Here is a 15300-nt window from a genome sequence, read left to right on the forward strand (position 1 = left end):
AGTCTAATGGAGTGTTTTCATAATTACCATTTAGCTGCAGCACCTGCAGGGCACTAATGAGGAAAGCTGCTGGGCCTGCATCCCTTTGGACGTGATTTCCTATTGGGAGTATCTCACCAAAAATTTAATTTTTTTTGCAGGGGATGTCTAAAATCTGACTTCCTGGAAAATCAGTGAGCCAATCACACAAGCAGTAAATAATGTTTCTGGGGGGCGTTCTGTACACATTCTGTGTACAGAACACCTACCTCCAGGTAGCCATATTGCATTGCATTTCCAGAAAATGACAGAGCTGCAGATTGAAAAGGAAAGGTAATTTTTATTAATATTCAATTACAATATGAATCGTGTCGCAATTGCATACGTTATATTATTTTTTTCTTTATTTGCTATTTTTTTCCTCATGAAAGTGGAGTTACCGTTTAAATAACAAAATATCTTAAAATCACTGTGCTCAGGTGCGAATGCAGCCCAAGACAAACTATTTTCCTGAAGTTCTGTTGAGAAATAGGGTAAAGTCTGCGGACTATTGTTTTCACTGTCAAAGGCTTTTTTGTGTTTTTTTGCAAACATGTTTAAAAACTTGTTTTGGCCCTGAAACACTTAAACAATTTTTATTATCTAAAAGCAAAGACCTTGGAGAATAAAATAATAATAATTCCAAATTTTTATGTTACATGATACTAATACAATAATTTATCAAGTACAAATTTTCAGTAAAGTATACATTCAAGTTAAAGTAGAATTCCAGGAATTATCTAACTACTGTTAAAACTGCTCCCTCCCCACCCTTAATACTTATATTAACTAACCTGTGGAAGAAAGATGTGTATGCTTAGCTGTTTTCAGGCAGCTTTTTTTGGGCAGCTCTAGTCATGTGATCTACCCTGTGTCAGGCAGCGGCCGGCTTCAGCGGAGGGGAGACAGTGCTCGACAATGGATAGAATACCTTATTGGTGATGTCACACATAGGTTTACTACAACCCATTGATTGTTGGCATTCCCTCCTCTCCCCTGAAGCCGCCACTAGCTGACACAGATTACGTGATTGGACAGGATTAGCCTCAAAATAGGTTCGTTAGTATAGGAGTTAAGAGGGGGGAGGAAGCAGTTTTAAGATTAGTTGGGTATATCCCGGAATACCACTTTAGTTTTAGGGAACACAAATACAATACATTACCCATTTTTTTTGTGAAATATACAAGATGAGGTTGTGCTGAGTAAATAGCTACCAAACATGTTAAGTCTTGAAATGATGATGAACTTCGGCACCCTAAATTTTCTATAGGTGACACTTTAAAAGTCCCTACAGGTCATCAGCTTAGCGTTAACTGTGAATACTAGCCCCAGAATTACTGTTCTCAATCCAGCCTGCGTGGCGATGTGTAAGGTGTAAGGGTTCATTCTAGACAGAGAGGGGATCCCTGCCAATCACTGAGGGGCTCTCTAATTTTAGAAGTTGAGGTTTCAAGTGTCTGACAATCATTTTTCTGATACCGCAAAGAGATTAGGCTCTTAAAGCCCCTTTCACACGGGCTGTCTGATCAGGTCCATCGGTCAGTTTTTCAGGCGGACCTGATCAGATCCTCTAGGCTCTTCTATGGAGCGGCGGATGTTGATGGACACATGTCCACCGACACCCGCAGCCATCCGATCTGGTTCTGCCCGACAAAAACAGACAGATGGTGGTCCTATTTCCCATTCGTCCGGCGGATTGGATGACATTGGATGGAAACAGACAGGCGGTCAGTTTCCATCCTATTGCTCCATAGAGGAGAGCGGACGGAGAGCTATGCAGAGCGGACATGGACCTGTCTTCCGCCTGATCAGCAGGGATCAACAGAGAGATCCCCTGCTGAGCAAACGGATTCTGCTTAGTGCAGGTGCCCGTGTGAAATGGGCCTAACATAACTTTATGGAATACACATATCTATCTTACAAGCTGCTGGGACAAAAGTCATTCTTTAAAAAAAGTAAAATGTACCTTCATATCCAGAGAGGAGAGTTTTTCCAAGTGTTTGTTTATATCTGGGGAAGCAGTCTTTTTAGTAAACTGGATGAAACAAAGTTTGTTTTCCTTCAGAAATGAAACAATGATGAAAGTATCTGTGAATACAGCTGGAACACAAAGAGGATAAGAAAGTGTTACCCTGGTGTGACTGCATTCTGCTACCAAAACAAATGACTGCAGATCAACACAAAGACAATTCTACAAGCCAATGCTTTAAATATTACTTTTGTAATCTCCTAAGTACAATGCTGTGTCATCCTCCTAGAAATGAGAAACAAAGCTCATGCAGGATTCACAGGAAATACTAAATTACATTATGCAAAGCTATCTTTCATATCACACATGTTTTATCTGCCCATGGTTTCCCATTGTCTAAGGCTATTTCCAGCAGTGCACTTCAGATGCCATTTCCACTCTCTTGTACGTGTCAGGGACCAGCCAGAATGAACCAGCTTTCAAGCTCTGTGGGTTTTCACCAACCTCAGACTAGTCCAAATCAAGTCATACACTGTGACAAAAGACACTCAAGCAAGAACGGGCTTATAGTGAAATGGTCTTTTGCACATACGTGGCAAAGGAAGGTTCACTTAACAGACAGAACTTTAATATGAAACTATAAAGGTTTAGGGTCAGTCTTATTTTTTTATTCTATATATCATTTTAGTTTATAAGTTTTAAAACTGTTTATGAAATACTTTTTTTTTTTACAAATAAATATTGAATACATGAAAAATTATTACTAAAGTATTATGAGTTGGCTAAAAAGACAGGGAAGCCAACAAAGCTTACTTTGCAGTTCTCTTTGTCTGACAGAAACCTCCTACTGAGTCTTTGCTGTGATGGCTCGTTAGTGTTCTATAAAGAGTTGCTTCTTTCAGCACAGCTGAAAGCTGTAAAAAACAATTTTATGAAAAGGAGATCAGAGCCCCATCTGCTGGTTGGATGTACCAAACCATTCTGTTTAAATGTGTTCCCTATGTGTGCTTTCTAACTGTGTGGGGGATGTGGACACTAGACAAAGTGAGAGATCGAGGTTCCTGATTAGTAGGAATCACAGATCTCTCTCTTCCTCTGTGACACAACGACGGTCTGCCTTGTTCATTTAGGCAGACCGCCGTTCTGTTATTCCCCCGAACGATCGGGGTTGTGATCTCCTATGACTGAGTCTTCTTAAAGTGGCGGATTTTCTCCACTTCGATTTAAAGTCCCCCTGGATGAATAAAGACCTTGGCTGGGTTTTTGAGCCACATGCGAGATTGACCTTCTGTAATAGGTCGTCATTACTAGCTGGTAAGCAGGCACTTTGTAAGGTGGAGGCAGATCACGCACGTCTTCTGGTGATGGATGATGCACTTACCATATAAAGGACTGTTTCACTACTTTGGACTTTTTTCTTCTTTTTTATTCCTTTTTATTTTCAATCACAATATTAAGCGCAACTCTCTAAGGGAATAAATACTTTGGTGCTGTGTGTGTCTCACAGGAGAGTTGCTGCTGCAGTGTTTAATGCTGTATGGAAATAGGGTCATTTTTACCTGTTATATATCAAACGCTGCAATACAATAATATCACAGCTCAAAGTGCATTAAGCATAAAGTGCAAATGCTACCAACACATATGACCTTCAGCCATTTTTTAAACTTTGCATCTATTAAATCCTCTACCCTTGTTGTTTAAAAAAAATTTTTTTTTGCCAGTAAATACCTTATTTATTTATTTATTTCAGGTACTTATATAGCGCCGTCAATTTACGCAGCGCTTTACATATATATATTATACATTCACATCAGTCCCTATACCCTCAAGGAGCTTACAATCTAAGGTCCCTAACTCACATTCATACCTATACTAGGGCCAATTTAGACAGGATCCAATTAACCTACCAGCATGTCTTTGGAGTGTGGGAGGAAACCGGAGTACCCGGAGGAAACCCACGCAGACACAGGGAGAACATGCAAACTCCAGGCAGGTAGTGTCGTGGTCGGGATTCGAACCAGCGACCCTTCTTACTGCTAGGCGAGAGTGCTACCCACTGCGCCACTGTGCCGCCCATATATACAGCCCACTTCCTTTTTCTTGTCAGGTAAAAAGCCTAGGCTTATGACATCATGCACAGCTCTCTCTCTCACTCTTGTGAGAGTTTGCCAGGAAGGGGGGATAAGTCATAAGAGGGCTAATGAGAGCTGCAGGGCTGCAGAGCTCGAGGTGTGCCTCTGTAAATCCAGGAGGTGAACAGGCAGCAGCTTCAGCTGCCCACAGTTAAAATGGATGCAGCCAGACTTAGTGGAGGGAGATTTCTGCCACATATTTGGCAAGTACTGAATCAGAGTATATATAAAATAATATGCAAAGTTGTTGGAGGGAAGCTTCAGAATGGCAAAGATGTTTTTATTACAAATTATGTGAGCAGACTGCAGTTTCTCTTTAACCACTTCCGGACCAGCCGCCGCAGTTTTACTGTGGCAGGTTGGCTCAGCTGGGCAAATCGACATTACCTTACGTCGCTTCGACTTTTGGCCACTAGAGGCGCACGTGCCTGCTGCGTGTGCCTGGAGCTGATGTAAGTGCCCAACAGGCACGATGACCGCCAGGTACCCGCGATCGCTCGTGACACACACAAATCCCCGTTCTTTCAGGAGAGTAGAGACAGATTGTGTGTTCATACTAAGTATGAATACAGATCTCTCTTTCCTCCTAGACAGTCCCCTCCCCCCACAGTTAGAACACACATAGGGAACACAGTTAACCCCTTAATCGCCCCTAGTGTTAACCCCTTCCCTGCCAGTGACATTTATACAGTAATCAGTACATTTTTATAGCTCTGATCGCTATATAATTGTCAATGGTCCCAAAAATGTGTCAAAAGTGTCCAATTTGTCCATCGCAATCCCGATAAAAATTGCAGATCGCCACCATTACTAGTAAAAAAAAAAAAAAGATAATAAAAATGCCATAAATCTATCCCCTATTTTGTAGACACTATAAGTTTTGCGCAAACCAATCAATATACGCTTATTGTGATTTTTTTTTTACCAAAAATATGTAGAAGAATACATATTGGCCTAAACTGAGGAAAAAATTTGTTTTTTTGAAAAAAATGTGGGATATTTATCATAATATTAAAAAATATAAGTGCGCTTATAGTAAAAATGACATTTGAAAAAAGGTGATACTAAAAGTACATATGAAGAAGTGGCAAGTGAAAAGGAAAGTGAATTGATTTCATACACAGATCATACAGAACACTGATGGGATGTAAAAAATGAGTCCATACATAGTTCAAAAATAAAAAACTTAATGAAGAGAAACAGGCCCAATGAAAGAAGCCAGGCGTACAAAGTCCATCAACTTTAACCCGGAAGGGAAAAAAGGAGGAGAGAGGGTGTGGAGAGGATCCCCGGTTGGAGGTGAGTCCCAATTGGTATGTCTATGCCCTTACCAGAGATGGTGGACCCCCTAAAGAGCAAGGTCTTTCTCGCAAGCAGATACAGCCCTCTGCAGGGACAGATGAGCCTCCTGTGCCTCTGTAGCCTCGAACTTCAGTGATGTTCCAAAACAGGCAGAACCGAAATTCCAATCTAAAAAAAACACTCATTGGTCGACTCCAATGGTGTAGTAGAATGAATAAAAAAAGCCTTTATTGCTCCAGGTAAAGCAGGCGGAAACAAACATCCGCCATAAAAACACACGTTCGCCTTTGTTTTTAAACTTGCCGGCTTATTTTATATGTGTTTTTACACACGCTGTTGTAAATATTATTGCTGGTGAGACGATGCCTGCCAGTAATCTTCTGAGCAGTCTTTACCACCCGATGTAGTGCCAGTTTTTCCCAAGGAAAGCATTATTCTATAGCAGAGAGGTAAACAATATAAGGACTGAAGTACCAAGGCCAGCACATTTCACTCCCAAATATTTAAAGCAAAGACCAAGCTCAACAGCTTCACCCCTGATGTAGAAAGGAAGGGAAGTGGTGCAGGTCTACCTAATGTCCACAATCATTTTCTAAAGCTCCTTACACACAATCAGAAAATCGAGGGTTGGGACCTACAGTATCTCACAAAAGTGTGTACACCCCTCCCATTTTTGCAAATATTTTATTATATCTTTTCATGTGACAACACTGAAGAAATGATACTTTGCTACAATGTAAAGTAGTGAGTGTACAGCTTGTATAACAATGTAAATTTGCTGTCCCCTCAAAATAACTCAACACACAGCCATTAATGTCTAAACTGCTGGCAACAAAAGTGAGTACACCCCTAAGTAAAAAATTTCCAAATTGGGCCCAACTAGCCATTTTCCCTCCCACGGTGTCATGTGACTTGTTAGTGTTACAAGGTCTCAGGTGTGAATGAGGAGCAGACAGATGTGAAATATCCTAAGATAGACTTCTGCGCTACTACAGTGAAACCGTGTAACAATTATGTGTGTAATGCTGCAAAATCAAAAATAGCGAACACCACTCACTACCTATGAACTGAAAATAGCACAATAAAGATCAACTGTGTATGTGATTTCGCGCAAAGCCTCTAAATGAACTAACTAATTAGTAGACAGATGAGAAAATAAATGCATTTGGTGATAATATAACAAAATTATAAATCCCCCATTAATAACAATGATCTTATATAGAGTTTGACCATGGGTGAATGAAACGTGACTCCAGTGCTGATCAATCAAGTGAATTAAATGAATAAATAATATAAATAAAAATGTGACTTCAAAAGTGCAAGTGCGTTGATAGGAGATCTGGTGACTTTCGTGGTGTTGGATACCCACTAGGGGCTCCCAGAACTCTCACCTTGTTGACACAATAAAAGTGCCTTTATGAATCCCTAGGGTACTGTGCTCGTTCCGGTCCGATCGATGCTGTTGTTCTGATGTGTCTATGGGGAGGAGGTGCTCCCTCCGGTATATGGACTCCACATAGGGGATAATCAAAAGGAGGGCACTCCAATAGGGTAATAACGTTATAGCCAAAGATTTTTATTAAAAATATTTGCTTACATAAAAGTAGACGAAGTAGCGTTGAAACAGCAGTACAAACAGCGTGATTTCAATCCGCGCTACGTCACTTCCGGTCCGCGCTGTTGTGTATCCGGTTACGTCCTACGCGTTACGTCATATCACATGACTTCCTCAGGGCACCGGATTGGCTATTGCCATTGTGTATTTATATAGTAGGGACAGGAAGTGTGCTCATCGCCATTTTGTTGTAGACCAAATGTGTGCTGGTTCAGCGGCCATCATATGGAGGATAACCTCGCTGGTGCTTTGTAAATAAAGTTTCCTTGTATTCATACAAAACCGTAAAAAAAGTTCAGCTAAGATGTTTATGTTTAGAAATATCTATGTTAGTAATAGTGGTGTTTAACGAATCAATGACCGCTCAACCTGCGATCATACGTATTGGTTCATCTATAATTAATAATACTTGTAAAATACGTGTTACAAATGTTTACACCCCGTGATGTGGCTAACTAAAGCAGGTTAGAAAAACGCTAAAAAGACCGCTAAGAATTAAAATCAGTTAAAAAAATTATTTTTAATGTAAAGATAAAAAATAAAAATAGTAAAAAATTAAAAAATATGATATTTTATATAATTATGATATATAAAAAACCCCCAAGATCCATAATGGAGCTAAATCATTTGATAATAGGAATCGGTAAAATATTGATATCATTATGCACACTGGAAGTGATATACTGGGTTTACATAAATAGGGATAGAGAATAACTAGAAATCACTTATAAAGCAGTTTAAGTCAAATTCTATATTTAACCCTTCAGGTGCTAGTGTCTTAATTTTGTGTATCCACTTAGACTCATTCTGACTGAGTGTTCTAATTTTGTGGTCCCCTCTCCATGATCTGTTATATTTCTCAATGCCCCAAAATAACAGTCCCGTGGGGTCTTTGTTATGTACCAGCGCAAAGTGCTTGGATACATTATGTTTTGTGCATCCTTTTATGATATTTTCAATGTGTTCTTTGATTCTAATTTTTAGTGCTCTCTTAGTCCTCCCTACATACTGTAAGTTACAGGAACATTGTAAAATGTACACTACCCCTTCTGTATAGCAATTAATAAAATCTTTTATTGGGTAGGTATTTCCTGTACTAGTTGCCTTAAACTCGTGTCTTTTGCCTTGGAATTTTTTTGCATGTGTACATGCATAACAGTATTTGCAGGGATAGAACCCTTTGCCATTGAAGAATGAAAATTTGTTTTTAGGAGGTGGTTCGACCACATTTTTGACAATAATATCCCTCAAGGTAGGGGCTCTTTTATAAATAATCGGTGGTTTCTCTGGTAATATTTTTTGTAGATGTTTGTCTTCCTTTAAAATATGCCAGTGTCTCCGAATTATCTTTTCTATGTCTTTAAATTGGACATTGAAATCCAGGATTAAACTTAGTGCTTCTGGAAATGGTTGTGCTTTCTTAGGTGTGTGAATCATTTGTTTCCTATTCATTGTTTGGATCAATTGGATATCTCTTTTGATTTGTGCTTCTTCATACGTTTTATTAACAAATCTCTGTCCAATCAGGTTGGCCTGGGCCTCGAAATCTATATCTTTAGTGCAATTGCGTCTGATTCTTACGAGTTGGCCTCTCGGAATATTGTATAGCCAGGGTTTGTGGTGGCAGCTTGTTATGGGTAGGTAGCGGTTTCTTGACATTTCCTTAAAGTGGGTTTTCGTTATTAATAGATCTTCTTCAATAGTCATTTCTAAATCAAGAAATTCTATTTTTTTTTTTTGGCTGACCTGGAACATAGATGCCAAAAAAATAGAATTTCTTGATTTAGAAATTACTATTGAAGAAGATCTATTAATAACGAAAACCCACTTTAAGGAAGTGTCAAGAAACAGCTACCTACCCATAACAAGCTGCCACCACAAACCCTGGCTATACAATATTTCGAGAGGCCAACTCACAAGAATCAGACGCAATTGCACTAAAAATATAGATTTCGAGGCCCAGGCCAACCTGATTGGACAGAGATTTGTTAATAAAGGGTATGAAGAAGCACAAATCAAAAGAGATATCCAATTGATCCAAACAATGAATAGGAAACAAATGATTCACACATCTAAGAAAGCACAACCATTTCCAGAAGCACCAAGTTTAATCCTGGATTTCAATGTCCAATTTAAAGACATAGAAAAGATAATTCGGAGACACTGGCATATTTTAAAGGAAGACAAACATCTACAAAAAATATTACCAGAGAAACCACCGATTATTTATAAAAGAGCCCCTACCTTGAGGGATATTATTGTCAAAAATGTGGTCGAACCACTTCCTAAAAACAAATTTTCATTCTTCAATGGCAAATGGTTCTATCCCTGCAAATACTGTTATGCATGTACACATGCAAAAAAATTCCAAGGCAAAAGACACGAGTTTAAGGCAACTAGTACAGGAAATACCTACCCAATAAAAGATTTTATTAATTGCTATACAGAAGGGGTAGTGTACATTTTACAATGTTCCTGTAACTTACAGTATGTAGGGAGGACTAAGAGAGCACTAAAAATTAGAATCAAAGAACACATTGAAAATATCATAAAAGGATGCACAAAACATAATGTATCCAAGCACTTTGCGCTGGTACATAACAAAGACCCCACGGGACTGTTATTTTGGGGCATTGAGAAATATAACAGATCATGGAGAGGGGACCACAAAATTAGAACACTCAGTCAGAATGAGTCTAAGTGGATACACAAAATTAAGACACTAGCACCTGAAGGGTTAAATATAGAATTCGACTTAAACTGTTTTATAAGTGATTTCTAGTTATTCTCTATCCCTATTTATGTAAACCCAGTATATCACTTCCGATGTGCATAATGATATCAATATTTTACCGATTCCTATTATCAAATGATTTAGCTCCATTATGGATCTTGGGGGTTTTTTATACATCATAATTATATAAAATATCATATTTTTTAATTTTTTACTATATTTATTTTTTATCTTTACATTAAAAATAATTTTTTAACTGATTTTAATTCTTAGCGGTCTTTTTAGCGTTTTTCTAACCTGCTTTAGTTAGCCACATCACGGGGTGTAAACATTTGTAACACGTATTTTACAAGTATTATTAATTATAGATGAACCAATACGTATGATCGCAGGTTGAGCGGTCATTGATTCGTTAAACACCACTATTACTAACATAGATATTTCTAAACATAAACATCTTAGCTGAACTTTTTTTACGGTTTTGTATGAATACAAGGAAACTTTATTTACAAAGCACCAGCGAGGTTATCCTCCATATGATGGCCGCTGAACCAGCACACATTTGGTCTACAACAAAATGGCGATGAGCACACTTCCTGTCCCTACTATATAAATACACAATGGCAATAGCCAATCCGGTGCCCTGAGGAAGTCATGTGACATGACGTAACGCGTAGGACGTAACCGGATACACAACAGCGCGGACCGGAAGTGACGTAGCGGGGATTGAAATCACGCTGTTTGTACTGCTGTTTCAACGCTATTTCGTCTACTTTTATGTAAGCAAATATTTTTAATAAAAATCTTTGTCTATAATGTTATTACCCTATTGGAGTGCCCTCTTTTTGATTATCCCCTATGTGGAGTCCATATACCGGAGGGAGCGCCTCCTCCCCATAGACGCATCAGAACAACAGCATCGATCGGACCGGAACGAACACAGTTCCCAATGGATTCATAAAGGCACTTTTATTGTGTCAACAAGGTGAGAGTTCTGGGAGCCCCTAGTGGGTATCCAACACCACGAAAGTCACCAGATCTCCTATCAACGCACTTGCACTTTTGAAGTCACATTTTTATTTATATTATTTATTATTTATTCATTTATTTCACTTGATTGATCAGCACTGGAGTCACGTTTCATTCACCCATGGTCAAACTCTATATAAGATCATTGTTATTAATGGGGGGATTTATAATTTTGTTATATTATCACCAAATGCATTTATTTTCTCATCTGTCTACTAATTAGTTAGTTCATTTAGAGGTTTTGCGCGAAATCACATACACAGTTGATCTTTATTGTGCTATTTTCAGAGCAGACAGATGTGTTAAATTTGGTGTTATCGCTCTCACTCATACTGGTCACTGGAAGATTAACATGGCACTTCATGGCAAAGAACTCTCTGAGAATCTGAAAAAAAGAATTGTTGCTCTACATAAAGATGGCCTAGGCTATAAAAAGATTACCAAGACCCTGAAACTGAGCTACAGCACATTAGCGAATATTAATTTGCTAATGTCACACAAGTGGGTGTGCACCCCGAGCCAACCCTTTTTTAGAGCCTCAGGCTCTAATCATGTGCTTCAAAAAAAACAAAAAACATTGAAATCCATGCGTCCGGCACCCTGCATAGAGATTAGGGGCAGGGCGCATGGACTAGGGGGCAGTGCCCCTGCACCCCTTATGAGCAGCCGCCGCTGGCGGAGGTTATCTCACCCAAAGGATATAAAAACGTATGAAAAAACATATTGACAAAAACATATTTTAAATAATTAGGTCTTCTTCCACTTATTGACACACTGTTTAGTTCCTTTCTGAAAGTAATAGTTCTCTGAACATATTTGTCTTCTAAAAATTCTTTATATATTTCTCTATTCCAAAACTTCATTATTCCTTTGCATATGAGATGGACTCTTCTTATACTTTTCCTTGTCAAAAGAAGTTTATTGAGTATACAATATTATAAAGATACATAAAGTAAGTTTACAAGGATCTATAAAGTAAGCTCATTGTTTTACAGTAGGGTTTATATAGGTAAATATCATGAAATTTCAAATATTAAACATTGGGTTCACGTAAACCTAAATTAAAGATATATGTAATTTCCTTAGTTACTTTTGTAGGTATTTAAATGATTTATACCTACTATACATATTGTTTACAGGTAGAGTGTATATAGGTCAAATAAATTCTGATAATGAGCTTTAATCGTAAGGTGGAGAAAAGGAAAGAGAAAGAAGAAAAAGGGTAGAAAGGTAGAGGTATGGTCCACAAGGTTGTCCCGCTCGTCAGTTTATTATTCTTTTTAGTTCCCTTTGAAGCCTTAGAATGGGTGTCTCTGTAAGTCATTTAATCTGTTACCGTGGCAACAGGACAGAGTCATTGAAGTTTGACAGGAACTGTTGTTTTATCCAAGGATGCCAAAGTTTTTCAAATTTTGGAATTTGATTTTGATCGATGGCTACCATCTTAGCATGGGACATTGTATTATTCATTCTGTGAATTGTTTCTGCTAGTACCAATGTAGGAGATTTCCATGCCTTGGCCACTGTTTGTTTTGCAGCCGTTATTAGTTGGATCATAAGTTTGAATTGAGAGAGTGTTAACCATTCCGGTTTTAGATTAAGTAAAGTTATATATGGATCTGGTTGTATTATTTTTTTAAATATTTTAGATGCAATCACGAAGACTTCCTTCCAGAAGGTTTGGATTACTGGGCACGTCCACCATATGTGTAAATGTGTGCCTATTTCTGGGCATCCTCGAAAACAAAGAGCTGAGGTATTAGGTGAATATTTTGCCACTCTAGCGGGTACAAGGTACCAGCGAGTTAGGACTTTATAATTTGTCTCTAGTGCTAAGATGTTGGGTGAAGATGACTTAGATGTGAGCCATATGTTAGACCAGTCTGTGTCTTCTAAAGTTCGTCCCAGGTCCTCCTCCCACCTCTGAACGTAAGAGGGTCTATTAAGATTTGCTACTCCATATAATTGATTATAAAGTGATGAAATTGTACCTTTAGCAAATGGATCTTTTGTACAGATTGATTCAAAAATGGATAATTGGGATAATGGTGTATCCCCCTTTAGGAATGGTGTATAGAAATTTTTGATTTGGAGATATCTAAATATCTCAGAGTTTGGTAGATCATATTTTTCTCTAAGCGATGGGAATGAAAGGAATGATTTAGATGCTATGAAGTCATTTAGTGTCTGAATGCCTGATGTTGTCCAACCTTTAAAAGAATTTGGGTAGATCCATGCCGGATAAAAGGCCGGATTTCTGATAAAAGAAAGGAGAGGATTGTGTGGAGATTGTAACTGATATTTGGTTTTTAGTTTATCCCAGAGAGATAAGAAGTGTTTAGTTATGGGATTATGAATTTTAAAGCGGTCTTTAGGATCAAGCCATAATAAGTTTGATATTAATAGAGGGTCATTTTCTGAAGCCTCTATAAATACCCATAATGGGATTTCCTGTTTTGCATGGTATTTGGACAGACTGGCCAAATGTGCTGCTCTGTAGTAGTTAGTAAAATTAGGGTATCCCAGGCCTCCTTTATTTTTGGGAAGATGTAGTGTGTGTATAGGTATACGTGGTTTAGAAGAGCCCCATATAAACGAAGTTGCTCTTTTTTGTACTATTCTCAAAAAATAGGAAGGAATTGGAATAGGGAGGACTCTGAATAGATAAAGCAATTTGGGTAGAATAGTCATTTTGATTGCATTAATCTTCCCTATCCAGGATAAAGGAAGTTGCGACCATTGTTTTATTAGGTTTGTGATCTGTCTTAATACAGGAGGATAATTGGTTGAGAATAAGTCAGAATGAGATGCTGTTAAATGAATTCCAAGATATGGGATTGATTTTCCTGCCCATGTGAATGGGAGTGCAGCCCTAGCCGGGATCAATTCCATGTTTGTGAGTGAAATATTAAGCACTAGGCATTTCTTAGGATTAATCATAAGGCCGGATAGGGCTGCAAACCCATCAAGAGCTGGTATTAAGTTAGGACCAGAGACCTGTGGTGATGATAGAAAAAGTAATATATCGTCTGCAAATATACATAATTTGTGTGTACTACCTCCTACTTCAATGCCAGTTATAGTTTGGTTTGTTCTGATGTATTGGGCCATGGGTTCGAGTATAAGGGCAAATAATAAGGGAGATAATGGGCAACCCTGTCGGGTACCTCTTTCGATATTAAAGGCATCAGATTTGTATCCAGCATATTTTATATAGGCTTTGGGTTTATTATATAATGCTTTGATCCATGTTAAAAAGTGGGGTCCAAAACCCCATTTTTGTAATGAATATTGCATATGTTGCCAGGATACTGTGTCAAATGCCCTCTTAATATCGAGAGATAGAAAACATAAAGGGATTTTCCGTTTTTTAGCAATATGTGCCAATAACACTGCCCTGCGTATATTATCGCCTGCCTGTCTATTTGGCATGAAGCCTACTTGATCTCTATGTATTAATTTTCCTTTAATGCTATTGAGGCGTTTTGCTATTATTTTTGCTAATAATTTAATATCGAGGTTTAACAGAGAGATAGGCCGATAATTCACACAGGAAGTATCATCAGAAAGGGGTTTTGGGATCATACAAACAATTGCCATTAATGTTTCTTGCCGAAAAGAATGTCCATCTAGAAGTTTGTTAAAAGTTTCAGTGAGAATGGGAGAGAGTATTTCTGAGAATGTTTTATAGTATAAAGCAGAGTAGCTGTCTGGGCCTGGTCTTTTATTAAGTTTTAGGTCTTTTATGGCGTTAGCAACTTCATCTATAGTTATAGGCTCATCCAAACTGCTTTTTTGATTCTGAGATAACTCAGGTAAGGTTATTTTTGAGAAGGATTCAGCCTCTGTAGGTTTAAATTCATTGTTTGTCTTGTATAAAGTTGCGAGATGTGAGTGAAATTTATGGACTATTTTAACTGGATTACAAGTATAAACATTTTTTGATCATTTCAAACGTATATTGGTTTGAAAGATTTGTTAGTTGAATTCAATGCCCGAGCCAAATATGTACCTGGTTTGTTTGTATTCATGTAGAAATTGTGTTTGGAGCGTTTGAGGGATTTATCAACTGACTCAGTGAGAAATAGATCGTATTCCAATCTAGATTTTTCCAGATGAGATTTTGTACTCTGAGATGGATTATCTTGGAATGATATGTAGGCTGCATTAAAATTGAGTTCTAGTTTTTTTGCTAGATTTTTGCGTTCCTGTTTAAATAGTGCCATTTGTCTTTGTATTGTACCACGCAAGACAGGCTTATGAGCTTCCCACAGTGTTATTGGGGAGATGTCTGTTGTATTATTAATTGATATGTATTCCTTTAAAGCTTGTTCAATGGCCATCTGATGTAGTGGGTGTTTGAGCATTATGTCCGGTAAGTACCACGTTGGGTCATGCGCTTTTGGTATGGCTGAGGCTATAGTAGTGTATACTGCATTATGGTCAGACCACGGAATCGGAATTATATCTGATGCAATAATTTCTGGTATCATTCCTATTG

At 38.1% G+C, this 15300-nt stretch overlaps 1 protein-coding gene across 1 annotated transcript in view; it reads right to left on the bottom strand.

Moving 5' to 3' along the window:
* WDPCP (WD repeat containing planar cell polarity effector) overlaps positions 1 to 15300 on the bottom strand; it is a 684160-nt gene that overhangs the window by 451533 nt on the left and 217327 nt on the right. The window contains exon 8 of the mRNA XM_073628184.1: positions 1985 to 2118. Within this exon, the coding sequence (XP_073484285.1) occupies positions 1985 to 2118 (134 nt within the window). The remainder of the gene's footprint in view (positions 1 to 1984; positions 2119 to 15300) is intronic.

This window comes from Aquarana catesbeiana, linkage group LG04 (genome assembly GCF_042186555.1).
Source record: "Aquarana catesbeiana isolate 2022-GZ linkage group LG04, ASM4218655v1, whole genome shotgun sequence".
Taxonomy (NCBI): Eukaryota; Metazoa; Chordata; class Amphibia; order Anura; family Ranidae; genus Aquarana; species Aquarana catesbeiana.